A 13,632-nucleotide genomic window follows, 5' to 3' on the forward strand; every position below is an offset into this window, starting at 1 on the left:
ACAGCTCCTTGTACCCAACATTGGGAAGCAGCATGGTCTAGCAGAAAGAGCTTGGACCTGGGAATCAGAGGACCTGGGTTCTAATCCTGGCTCCACCACTTGTCCGCGGTATGAGTTTGGGCAAGTCATTTAACTTCTCTGTACCTCAGTTTCCTCAACTGTAAAATGGGGATTAAATCCTACTTCCTCCTACTTGGATTATGAGCCCTGTGTCAGACGAGGACTTCTCCAACCTGATTAAGTCGTATCTACCCCAGTGCTCTTGGCTCATAAGAGCTTAACACATAATAATTTTTATTATTATTTCTATGGTCTTTATTTTTACCATTGTGGCTCAGTGGAAAGAGCCTGGGCTTGGGAGTCAGAGGTCATGGGTTCAAATTCTGGCTCTGACGCTTGTCAGCTGTGTGACTGTAGGCAAGTCACTTAACTTCTCTGGGCCTCAGTTACCTCATCTGTAAAATGGGGATTAAGACTGTGCGCCTCACGTGGGACAACCTGATTACCCTGTATCTACCCCAGCGCTTAGAACAGTGCTCTGCACATTGTAAGCACTTTAACAAATACCAACATTATTATTATTATTACCACTCTCTTCCCTAGTCCCCAGAGAAACATCATGAGGTATGGGGGTGTTCACTGTTCTCATTCATTCATTCATTCAATAGTATTTATTGAGCGCTTATTATGTGCAGAGCACTGTACTAAGCGCTTGGAATGAACAAGTTGGCAACAGATAGAGACAGTCCCTGCCATTGGACGGGCTTACAGTCTAATCGGGGGAGATGGACAGACAAGAACAATGGCAATAAATAGAGTCAAGGGGAAGAACATCTCGTAAAAACAATGGCAACTAAATAGAATCAAGGCGATGTACATTTCATTAACAAAATAAATAGGGTAATGAAAATATATACAGTTGAGCGGACGAGTACAGTGCTGAGGGGATGGGAAGGGAGAGGGGGAGGAGCAGAGGGAAATGGGGGAAAAGAGGGTTAAGCTGCAGAGAGGTGAAGGGGGGGGGGTGGTAGAGGGAGTAGAGGGAGAAGAGGAGCTCAGTCTGGGAAGGCCTCTTGGAGGAGGTGAGTTTTAAGTAGGGTTTTGAAGAGGGGAAGAGAATCAGTTTGGCAGAGGTGAGGAGGGAGGGCGTTCCAGGACTGCGGGAGGACGTGGCCCAGGGGTCGACGGCCGGATAGGCGAGACCGAGGGACGGTGAGGTGGGCGGCAGAGGAGCGGAGCGTGCGGGGTGGGCGGTAGAAAGAGAGAAGGGAGGAGAGGTAGGAAGGGGCAAGGTGATGTAGAGCCTTGAAGCCTAGAGTGAGGAGTTTTTGTTTGGAGCAGAGATTGATAGGCAACCACTGGAGTTGTTTAAGAAGGGGAGTGACATGCCCAGATCATTTCTGCAGGAAGATGAGCCGGGCAGCGAAGTGAAGAATAGACTAGAGCAGGGCGAGAGTGGAGGAAGGGAGGTCAGAGAGAAGGCTGACACAGTAGCCTAGCCGGGATATAACGAGAGCCCGTAACAGTAAGGTAGCCGTTTGGGTGGAGAGGAAAGGGTGGATCATCAATGCCAATCTTCAAAACTGAACTGCTTTGGACTGTAAGCTCCTTATATATCTAGGGAACATGTCTACCAACTTTTTCATACTTAGTACAGTGCTCTGCATGCAGTAAATGCTCAATCAATACTATTGACTGATGGATCAAAATACTCCTGGTTTAAGCAGTAATTCTGATTGCAGTTTAAACTCAGGCATCTTTCTTCAAAAAACAAGGGTCTTCACCCATTTGGAGGGCTCAGCCACCCCAGAAAAATAAATGGACAGGGAAGAGCTAGACTACAGAAGATTTTTGATAATTATGAACATCATAATCATAATTATCCTTGGTTACTTTCTAAAAAGACCAGATAGATGAACAATGTGAACAGGAAAGGAAGGCAATGGGTAGGAGAAGCGATAAGAGAAAGCGTGGCCCCAGGCAAAAACCTTGACCAACAGAGCTCCCTCCCCACTGGAACCTTCTCTAAGACTGTAAGCTCCTTGTGGGCAGGGAACATGTCCACCAGATCTATTTGATTGTACTCTTTCAAGTGCTTTCTACAGTGCTCTGCACACAGTAAGCACTCATTAAATACCATTGATTGATTATTTGGCTGTTCAGAACTTGAGGAACACTCTGAACCCTAAGCATTTTCTGATTAGCCCTGAAGGGCTCTTCCTACTCTTTGGGCTGCGCAGATGATTTGCTTTGGGTGCTCTTTATTATTATGGTTTGCTTATTATTGTTTTTGTCAACTGATTCTTTCCTCTGGGTGTATAGCCTCCCTTGCCACTTAAACTATAGGCTCCTATGGGCAGGGAAGAAACTAACTGAAGAACAACTTGCAAAAATGTGAACCAAGCACTCACATTAAAACCCAACATGAATGTCTAATTATTTGGAAAATCTACTTATTTACAAATATTAACTCAGTCTCTTTTTGCTAAATCTAAAAATAAAAATGAAACTTGCTCCGTAAAAGATAAACTCTGTAATTTGTCTAAACTCTGTACATCTCTGTCCATTTCCAGACCTCAGAGGAAATATTTGGAATTACCTGATTGTTGCCTCAAAGACTTGAACGGTTGAGTCTTTGTCAAATGAAACTGTGTCTATCACTAATTTCACCGCTTTCTGGAACTCCGAAGAATTTCCCATTATCTTTAAAGAGGAACACAAACATTAAATTGACATTAAATTAAAATAGATTTTTTCAGACAGCCATGGTCCTTCCACTAAATCTGGAGGGGTTAAAGGTCAATCAATCCAGACTGGGAATTTATTGACCAAAGTACAGCCACTTCTGCCCCCCGCCCCCGCAAATTCCACCGCTAACTAGACACACACACCTCCCCCTTCCCCCCACGGCCTCAAGTTCCTGATGTGCCAGAGTTGCCAAAAGGTAGAAGCAACAATACTCTTATGCTTTAAACTTCTCTTCTGAGAGCTGGAAGGACTTTCCATGCTGCCCTCTGCAGAGTTCAAGATGTTGCAAGTGGCCCTCAGGCCAAAATAAGTGCCCACCGCACTCTAACCCATCTAGTTGAGATTTGAGGTATCCACCACGTTGCGGGTTCGAAGCAGAGACTTGCACCGAACAGTCTAAGGGATATACGTTCAGCCAGGAAGTGAGATCTGAGTCCATTTTATATGTTCTGCTCCAGAGATACAGTCTTTTCATTAGTCGTCAAATCAACTTTTTAATACTCATTGGTCTACCTTAATCCAAGCCATCTCTGCATTTCCTTTAGTAGTGAATTCCTCAGTCTTTGGGAGTGGAGCAGAAAGAGCCTTCCCTCCCCCATCCCCCCACCATGCTCTTATTCAGCTGGGCTCACCCCCCCCCACCCCCTCATTAGAAAGTTTTGCTCGCTGTACACACCTGGTCTGTGAAGCCACCAGCTGAGGTGTTTGGGGTTGCTAATTTAGAAGAAACATAACAACTCTACTCTTCAGGCCTGGAGCAACAGCTGCCTCACAGGTGGCAGATCACCACTCATGGGCAGTCACAACCTCCTCCCCTGGCATATGCCAGCCAAGGCCCCTGAGGACTTTCCCGGGCAGAAAACCATGTAACAGTGCAATGGGGCTACATCATCCCACCATGCTAGTGCAGAGGGAGCGAGGGTGGGAGCAGGATGATAGACTGTCTCCCTTCCATCTCTCCACGGCTTTCAATCCAATCCTCTTCTGGAAGGGAGTGAACAGAACCGCCGCTCTGATTCATTTGTGATTTTGCGCCTGCACTTATAAAAAGGAACTGGCAGTTTCTTTCTGGCCTTCTGATACTTCTTTAAAAAGGTTGTTCTATGCTTTAAATGCTTACTGCTTGCACCAGGTGGTCAGGAGAAAAATCATGCTATTCCACCATGTACTTTTGTGGCCTAACTGGCAAGCACTATTCAACATATTCTTCAAGATAAGGCAAAGCCAGTACAGCATGATTTGCACCTGAATAGCACATGCATAGATCTGATCTATATTGTTCCCAAAACATTAAAGGCAGGATGTTAGAGGAAACCACTGCTATGGTTAAGGAGACAACAGTCACTCTTTGGGAACGTTTCCCTTAAGCCTTGCAGGTGTTGCCCAGCGTGGCTCAGTGGAAAGAGCACGGGCTTTGGAGTCAGGAGTCATGATTTCGAAACCCAGCTCTGCCACTTGTCAGCTGTGTGACTGTGGGCAAGTCACTTCACTTCTCTGTGCCTCAGTTACCTCATCTGTAAAATGGGGATTAAGACTGTGAGCCCCACATGGGACAACCTGATTCCCCTGTGTCTACCCCAGCGCTTAGAACAGTGCTCTGAACATAGTAAGTGCTTAACAAATACCAACATTATCATTATTATTACATTATTCTATGCAGATGGCTCAGCATGGCTTGGTGGAAAGAGCACGTGCTTGGGAGTCAGAGGTCATGGGTTCTAATCCCGGCTCTGCCACTTGTCAGCTGTGTGACTTTGAGCAAGTTGCTTAACTTCTCTGTGCCTCAGTTCCCTCATCTGAAAATGGGGATTAAGACTCTGAGCCCCGCATGGGACAACCTCATAACCTTGTATCTACCCCAGCACTTAGAACAGTGCTTGGCACATAGTAAGTGTTTAAATACCATCATTATTCAGCACTTAGAACAGTGCTCAGCGCTTAGACAAGTGCTTGGCATAATAATAATGTTGGTATTTGTTAAGCGCTTACTATGTGCCGAGCACTGTTCTAAGCGCTGGGGTAGACACAGGGGAATCAGGTTGTCCCACATGGGGCTCACAGTCTTAATCCCCATTTTACAGATGAGGTAACTGAGGCACCGAGAAGTTAAGTGACTTGCCCAAAGTCACACAGCTGACAAGTGGCCGAGCTGGGATTTGAACCCATGACCTCTGACTCCAAAGCCCGTGTAAGTGCTTAACGAATAACATAATTATTCATTATTATTATTGAATATTTCCATCAATTGAGCAAGGTACTTACTTCTCCAGCAAGCCTACTAGCACAGCTGATAAGAAACAAAAGTTAAAATCTGCTCACCTGGGATGGACGGCCGTCAGCACGGAAAACCAAAAGGGACTGTGTCCAACCTAACTGATTTGATCTACCCCAGCGGTTTGAACATGTGTTTGACACATAGTAAGATGTGTGGTATTAACAAAAACCATTAAAAAAAAATTTGAATTTTCTTGCCTTGGAAGGTGAAGGTGAATGACTGTGAGTAGAGAAAAGTGAGAATCTGGAGCAGAAGTGGTAGTGACGAAAAGCCTTAGTCAATGGAAAGTGAGGTACAACAGTGGAGCTATATAATCCTGAATTATCCTAAGCATTTCCACCAGTGGTTCTTTGGTGGCTTTAGGACCCCACACAGCACCGTGTCTGGGTCAGATCACTGATCCATCCAGGCCAAGATTCTGTATCTAACAGTAAGAATGGGATGTCATGTAATGGTTGTCTTCCTTGACAGCCATCCTAATGGTTAGGGATGTCCCATCTAACATCCCAAACTTTTTTCCCCCCTAGATCCCTAATCTTTCCCACTAGTAGCCCATTATGGACCTCTTGACCATGAATTTATCTACAGCTTTCTTCAACCTATTGGTACCTTCAGCACACAGAGCTTTCTATGGTAATAATCTTCACAAGCTTGCCACCTCCTGTGTTTGGAGACTATCACCTCATGCTGAGGTGAACTGGTGAACAATTATATGTTCCCCCTATCCATACCCTTCAGGATTCTGTAAATTTCTATCTTGTCCCCTACCAGCCTTCACTGGTCCAAACTTGAATCATTTCTTTCAAGTTTATCTTCATCCCCAATATCACCCGACCCTCCTCACTGCTCTCTCAGCTTCCAACCTCTATCCTTTCCAACTCATACCCCACCATGCTGCCCACATTATCCTCCTGGAAAAAAAAAATCGCTCATCCCACATCTCTCCCCTCCTCAAAAACCTCCACTGGGATTCTTCACATAAAACAAAAACCTCACAATCGGCTTCAATGCTCCCCAACAACAATAATAATTTTGGTATTTCTTAAGTGCTTATTCTGTGCCGAGCACTGGAGTGGATACAAAAATCAGGTCAGATGTGGTCCTGTCCCCCATGGGGCTCTCAGTCCAAGCAGGAGGAAGAACAGTTATTGAATCCTCATTAGACAGATGAGGATACTGAGTTACAGAGTAGTCAAGTGACTTGCCCAAGGTCACACAGCAGGAAAGTGGAGTCAGAATGAGAACCTAGGTCCTCTGACCGTCAGGTGTGTGCTTTTTCCAAACTAGACCGTGCTGCCCTCAACCACTATCTTCTCTCTCCACCATCTAGCCCCAATTTACCTATCTGCTTTCTTCTCTCAACATTTCCCCACTTGCTGTCTTCATTCCTCCTAGGCCAACCTTCTAGCTGTACCTCACTTGTGACTGTCTTTTCTCTGTCCCCTCATTCACAGTGTTCCTTGGCTTGGAACGCCCACTCTTTGCACATCATGTAAACTACAGCTCTCCCTCCATTCAAACCCCTCCTAAAATCCCACCTCCTCCAACAAGCTCTCCCTGATTAATTTCCCAGCCTCCTGCACCACATCATCCTTTCAGCCAACTTTAACACCTATAAACTCACTTACACCCTCTTCTGCACTCATGTCTGTAGGCCCACTTCACTTATTTCTGACCCCTCGAGTTCTAAATATTTTCATATTTGTCTCCCCCACTGGAGTGCAAGCTCCTTAGGGCAGGAAACGTATCACTCCGTTTTTCTGTACTTCCTGAGTGCCTTCTACAGTGTTCCGCACCAAGTGGACGCTCATAAATGCCACTGCTATGGTATCTTACCCTACAATATTATACAGTCATTTCTGTGATGATGCGAGAGTTTTGTTCTTGAAGAACCTTGTGCTAGAGTATCCATTGATTCAATGGGAATTAAAGGATTAGGGGGTAAAAGGATCGAAGGAAGAGACAACCATGACAGACATCTTGAAACAAACTTCTATACTATCGTTATGTCCACCTAGCCAGCAGAATGCTTTACACCCTTACTACTTATTGTTGCTTTACCGTATTAAATAAAAAGTCAATTCTCTCATAACATGAGAATTGCAATCCTGAAGAACCCTGTGTTAAGGAAAGTTAACCAGTCATCTGTGCTTTAGTACCCACCCCGAGTCCAACAGTACGTACATACACACAACGGTTTATCACACCATCATATCACAGTCCATCCAGACAGATGTACACTGTCGGATGAATGTTAACTAATTCTGCCAATGCAGGCTACCTAGAAGGTGTAGTGAGAATACATTCTGGCAGACCTGACCATACAGTAAAATTGCAAAAACCCAAAGAAACCTAAAGTAGGCCGAAGAGGAACCTGGGAAGCATAGTGGTACCTCATCATGACTGGCACTGGGTGCATCATTCCTTCCTACATACCACACCATCATTCTTCCTACACCAAATCTACTTGTGCTTGCTATACCCAGAACAGACTCATGTGGTGAGAATGTTCCCTAATACTGTCATTGAGTAAGGAAAACATGCTATAGCAGAAATCCCTGTACCTTTCCTAAAATGCGGCAATGAGACCTGCACACAATATCCCAGGTGAAGATGTCCCATGGTTTTATATAATGGCAAAAGCGATGCCTTCTGTTTTCTATCCCCTCCCTGAGGATGTTCATCATTTTAGCATGCCAATCTCAAATGATCAATTCTTGAATTTTGTTTCCAACACTACAAGAGGAAATGGATTTTAAACTATAGCATGGGGATTTTAGGTTTGAGCTAAAGAGTTTCTTCACTGTGAGGGTTGTTAGGCCCTGGAATGGTTTACAGTTGAAAGCTGTAGAATTTCCTTCTCTCAAGGTCATTATTAATGAGATAATGTCCCATCTGGACTGGACTGGTTAAGAGATGGTCCTTGCGGAAAGCAGAGGGACAAACCAGAGGACCTCTTTGTTTACCTTCCGGTTCAAGAGACTACAATTCCTCACTAATGGTATCTGGTTTCTGTGGGTTGGAGACCATGTTAGAAACCGAGGCCACTTCATGTGAATAACTGTCTATTATTTGAGTTGAAGGTTAGGGAAGTTCATTTTATTTACCTGAGGCTTTCTTTTAGGTTTAGAACACTAGAAAATTCAGGGGGAAATGGGTTCTGACAGTTTAAGAATATATAACACAGTATGAATCCAGATTTCCCACCTCTTCTCCTAGCTTTTCATTTCTAAAATAAGGCAGAAATATTTTGCCCATTTAAAACTGCAGCCCTCCGTTGCTACCTACCAACTGAATCAGGGAATCAAATTCTCTATTCATTTTAGAACGCTGGCACTACACATGAGCAGGGAACTTTACAGAAGATATGTGGGAGTCAAATCACTGACTTCTCATAGGATTAAAAACACAAACATGTTGATCACTTACTGCAAGGGTGTCCAATGCATCAATCAGAGTTAATGAATAATTTCCCAGGACATCGTTGATGTTCAGATTTGAACTGAAAAAAGAAATACAACTAAATATTAAAAAAAAAATCAGATGAAGGTGTTCTAAATTCGGTACTTTCAAGAAATTCATCAATCATCAATGGTATTTATTGAGCGCTGGCTATGTGCAGAGCACTGTACTAAGCGCTTGGGAGATTGCAACAGAGTTGGCAGACATGTACAACCAAATAAATGCTTCTCAATTATTTCAAGGCTGGAAATCTAGTTCAGCCAACTGGATTTTCAAATTTAGGCCACTCTTTCACTGGCTGATTAGCTAGTTCGTAGATCCTCTACTGCAATTGGCTGGTTCATCTTTGATGCCAAGAAAGAGGCCATAGGAAAAAAGTGCACTGGGTCTTCCCCAGCTCAGCCAGATAAAAAAAGAAAGGAAAAAAAAATCACCTGTTTGGGAACCTTGAAAGGCAGAACAGGATTGAAGTGGCATAATTCAAGGCGAAACTACAGAATGTGTTACCATTCCTCCAATAAGACGCCTTTGAATGCAATACTCTGCTCACAAAACTGTTCATGAGCGGAATTAATTTTTGCCTGACCCTGACTAGCATGGCTGTTCCTCTGTGACCTTTAACAGCACCACTGCTCTAAAGTGACCTGGCATCCTATAATGCAGAGGATGATGAGTTCCCTGTCCTGCCACATGAAAAGTCTTGGGTGGACCCATTCAATTCCCACCTTAGGCCCAAGGGATGGGAAGGGGACACCCCCCCCCCCCGCTGCCACGCCACCTGGCATGGCAGCAGGGAGCAGGGAGGAGGAAGAGTCTCTGCCGCATTTTAGGTGGCAACCAGAGTCACCGATACTGCCATTACTTCCCCCATGGTTGACTGGCCACTCCAGGGCTCTGCATGATGGGAATCCAGCAAAGCTGGACCTACTCGTTTCTGCACACATCAGAAACTCCCCTTCACACATGACCTTAGGGTGAGCCAGATCAACCAAAGAAACGGCAACTTTCCATCCTAGGCCAGGCAAGCCAAGGTCACTGTCTAGGGCTGGCGTGAGAAGTTCAGCGGCTGCAGGAAAGCTGGGGGTGGGAAAGGTGGGGCAAGAGGGATGTTTAAAGAGAGCGAACTTTCATCCCGCCGCAATCTTTCTGAAAGGCAACGGCATGGCCGTCTTTGGAAAGTTCCACACGGCTAACCCCGCCTTAAGGTTGTGGCTTACTTTGATAACCATAGGAAGTCAGCCCCGTTTCCCAAGCTTCTTTCCTCCTGTCCCCCGGTTTCTCAGCTTCGCAATCTATCCATGAGAGCTTTTCAAAACTACCTGATGGCTAACGCCGATATTCAAGCATAAATTGGTTCAGCACACCAGGCAGGACAATACAACCAAGGCATTCTGCCTGCAAGCCATGTATGCTACAACCTTCAGTTAGAAACCATTTCCAAAGGACCAAACCATACTTCTGCTTAATCCAATAAATCCAAAGGTCATTAACTTCAAAGGTGCTGTAATTCTTCAGAGGACTTTAAAATGTATTTTTTAAAATAAATTTTCTTTGCCACCATTATACTCTGAATCACAAAGTTATGAAATTCTACCTTTACTCTCTTTCCTTTCCCCCTTATTCTGCAAAAGGAAATCTAATCTTAAGCTATAAAAATTTTGATGCTCACAAAGGATGTTTCCTTCTTATTTCACTAACAAACAATAAGAAATTAAACAAAAATTTCTCATAGGTCTCTCTTTCATGGAGTTAATGGACACTGCCCCTGCCCTCAAGGAGTTTACAGTCTAGCGAGGAAGACAGACATTAAAATCAATTATAGGTAGGGGAACTAACAGAGTATAAGCTCTGTGTAAGAAGGGGTGGGGTGAGAATCAGAGTGCTTTCGATGGTTCGGACTGAAGCGCATTAGCGACGCAGAAGGGAGGGAGGATAGGGTGGGGAGATGAGTGGTTATTTAGAGAAGGCTTCTTGGAAGAAATTTGATTTTGGTAGGGCTTTGAAGATGGGGAGAGTGGTGATCTGGCCAATATGAATGGGGAGGGAGTTTCAGGCTGGAAAGAGGGCATGAGCAAGGGGTTGACAGTGAGAGAAAACAGAGTAAAGCACAGTGAGTAGGTCAGTGTTTGAAGAGCAAGGCGGGTGGCCTGGGTTGTAGTGAGAGGGGATGAGGATAGGTGGGAGGGAGGGAGCTGATCGAGTGCCTTAAAGCTGAAGGTGAGGAGTTTCTGCTTGATGCCGAGATGGAGAGGTAACCGTTGGAGGTTTTCGAGGAGTTGGAGAGATGTGTGTAAAACGATTTTTCAGAAAAGTGATATGAGCACTGTTTCCTCAAAGTGCCATTGCTGTGAATTCAGCCTGGTATAGGTCTAACTACCATTTAAAACAAAGGCTCTAAATTACAATTTGGGAGGAGAATTCTCACAATTCTCACAATAGTAACAAATTTTCAGATTACATTTGGACTACAGCTCAAGCTGCCTAGCTGAAATGGATTCTAAAAGGACAGGATTTTTTTTTTCCAATGGTATTTGTTAAACGCTACGTGCCAGGCATTGTTCTAAGCACTGGGGTAGATACAAAGTAAGCGGGTTAGACACAATCCATGTTCCACATGGGGCTCACAGTCTTAATGCCCGTTTTACAGATGAGGTAACCGAGGACCTTCTGACTCCCAGGGCCGTGCTCTGTCAACTAGGCCACGCATCTTCCCTGTACTGCATGGTCTAGGATGGGGTGGGGGTAGGGAGGTTGGAAAGTAGACATTTTGTTTTAGTGAATCACCAAAAAAAAAAAAAAACCCAGAAAACTCAATTCCAAATATTCAAAACTACTGAGCGAGCATCACGACTATCGGCACAGCTGAGCTCACTCGCACTCTTTCGATAGTTTAGAAATCACGAAACAGATTGCACAATTCACATGCTATTTGGCCCATGATCACAACAGGTTAAAGGTAAATGGGGCAGCTCACCTTTGAAACTGTCCTGCCGGTGAGTGAGACAGAGAAATCGGGTCTCTGCCGCTTGGACTTTGACACTTAGAGTAGCCAGCAACTAAGCTACAGGCTAGAAGGGCTTCATATGGCTGAGCGTCCATACTGGAAAAGCGTGGCATGTTGACTTGGAACCCAGTCACTGGGATCCAGCAGTGTATTTTGAGACGGCAAAGCGGCAAGGAACTAGTGGAGGAAGCTGTCTACTGTGTGACTTGGGGCGAGTCACTTCACTTCTCTGGGCCTCAGTTACCTCATCTGTAAAATGGGCATTAGGACTGTGAGCCCCACGTGGGACAACCTGATCGCCCTGTAACCTTCCCAGCGCTTAGAACAGTGCTTTGCACCTAGTAAGCGCTTAACCAACGCCATCGTTATTATCCTTTCGCCTTCACCCTCTCTGGTTAACGGTAATACCTTTCAGGACTACATTACTCTAGACGTATTAGATGTCCACTGACATGTGTGCAAGATGGTTGGGTAGAACTAATTCGATGAAAGGCAAGCTCCATCACCGCCCTGTCGGCGTCACATCGGGGTCGGTCCGGACCCAGAAGCAAGCAAACCAGATCGAGTGGCTATAGACACTCACTCGCAACGCCCCCCGGAAGACCGGCCCTGTTCGATAGAGACAAACGACGCTGCTAAGCCGCAAGACCGAGGAAGGGCAACTAAGGCGGCCGAGTTTGGGTCGGGAAGGGGAAGAGCGTGGGGCAAAAGGGAGTTCAGGGCAGGGGATACTCACCCGATCCTCGGTTTACAGGGTCCCTCCGAGTGGGCAAGGCTGTTTGATCGGGAAAGGGAGAGCTCGCTTGCTTCCGCCCTCCCTTCCTCCCTCAGCGCCCAGGGGCGTCCTGAGTACGAGGGGCAATGAGGAAGCATCCAGCAATTCTGGTAATAACCGCAGACGGGCCGGCTTAACATTTGCCACGCACCGTGTGCTAAGCGCTAAAGAATCAGATCCGACCCAGCCCCTGCCCCGATCAAGGCTGGGGAGGGAGAAGGGGCCTCGAGTCCCCATTTGACAGGTGAAGAAATTGAGGCCCGGAGCAGGGGAGGGCCCTGTCCAGTGTCATCCAGCCGGGGAGCGGCGGGGCCGGGGCGAGAACCCAGGTGTCCCGACCGCCAGCCCCGGGCTCTTTTTCCACTAGGCCCCGGCTGCTTCTCTCGGGAGTCACCGAGTGTGTGTCGTACAGGTGCCGCGCCTTCCCCCCAAGCGATCGCAGAGCACTGGGGGTCCCTTCCTCTGGCGACTCACGTCCCCCTCCCGCGGCTGGGCCCGATGGGGCCGGCTGCCGGCGAGTGGTCGCCTCCAAGTTAGGTGGGGCGGCCCCCGGGCCCGGCTGCCCCTCGTCCCCTCCCCGCCCGCGCCCCGGAACTTACGGGTCACCCCGGTCGGGGCCGCGGCCCCGACAGTGGATGGGGTTGAGCTCGTCCTCGGGGAAGGCGTGGGCCATGTAATTATCGTAGCCGAAGACGAACATCCCGCGGGCCAGGTCCCGCATCTGGGCCCGCAGCTGCGGAGGGAAGGCGCCGCTGTAACGTTTCTCGTACTCGTCCTCGCCGGCGGCCCCGGCCCGGCCCCGACCGCCCAGCAGGTAGCCCCAGTGGGACGCGCTGCACAGTCCGGACTCGGGGCCCGAATCGGAGGGGCCCCCGGGCCGCCGCCGCCGCCGCCGCCGCCGCGGCGGCGGCTGGGGATTCCGCGGCCGGTGCCGGGGGGACTCCAGCCAGGACGGGGACGCCGCCTCTCTGCTACCGGGCCGAGCCGAGGGCGAGAAGGGCACCGAGATCTTCACCACCCCGTGCCGCTGGAGGACGAAGCTGATGGAGAAGCGCTGGTAGAAACCCATGCTGGGTCCTAGCCCGAAGACCAGCCATAGGACCCCGTGGAGGCCGAGCCTCAGCAGCACCAGCCCCAGGACGAGCGACCTCCATTGCATTGTCGCTCGGGCTCCGCGGGCATTATTTTGGAGCGTGAGAACTCCCGGCTCCCGCCAGCGTCCGCCAGCTCCCACCCCGGCCCGGCTCGCCCCGCTCGCTCGCTCGGCGGCTCCGCCCCGCCCCGCTCACTTCCCCTTTAACAACTCCCCGGTGACGCGCCGGCGATCGGTCCACCGTTACCGCTGACCGCCCCTCGGCGGACCCGAAT

General features: G+C 47.7%; 1 protein-coding gene across 6 annotated transcripts in view; it reads right to left on the reverse strand.

Moving 5' to 3' along the window:
• Positions 1-13,533, reverse strand: part of EDEM1 (ER degradation enhancing alpha-mannosidase like protein 1) — a 31,794-nt gene extending 18,261 nt beyond the window's left edge. For 3 of the 6 annotated variants that reach the window (XM_029050779.2, XM_029050780.2, XM_029050777.2), the window contains exons 1-3: positions 12,864-13,532; positions 8,453-8,525; positions 2,600-2,703 (exon numbers count right to left, since the gene is read on the reverse strand). In XM_029050779.2, coding sequence (XP_028906612.1) covers positions 2,600-2,703; positions 8,453-8,525; positions 12,864-13,423 — 737 coding nt within the window. In that variant the 5' untranslated portion in view covers positions 13,424-13,532. Of the gene's footprint in view, positions 1-2,599; positions 2,704-8,452; positions 8,526-12,863 lie in introns of all 6 variants that reach the window. The other 3 variants (XM_029050778.2, XM_029050781.2, XM_029050783.2) reach the window with 3 other exon arrangements.
• Between the last annotated feature and the right edge of the window lie 99 nt (positions 13,534-13,632).

The sequence above is a fragment of the Ornithorhynchus anatinus genome, chromosome X1 (assembly GCF_004115215.2).
Source record: "Ornithorhynchus anatinus isolate Pmale09 chromosome X1, mOrnAna1.pri.v4, whole genome shotgun sequence".
Classification (NCBI taxonomy): Eukaryota; Metazoa; Chordata; class Mammalia; order Monotremata; family Ornithorhynchidae; genus Ornithorhynchus; species Ornithorhynchus anatinus.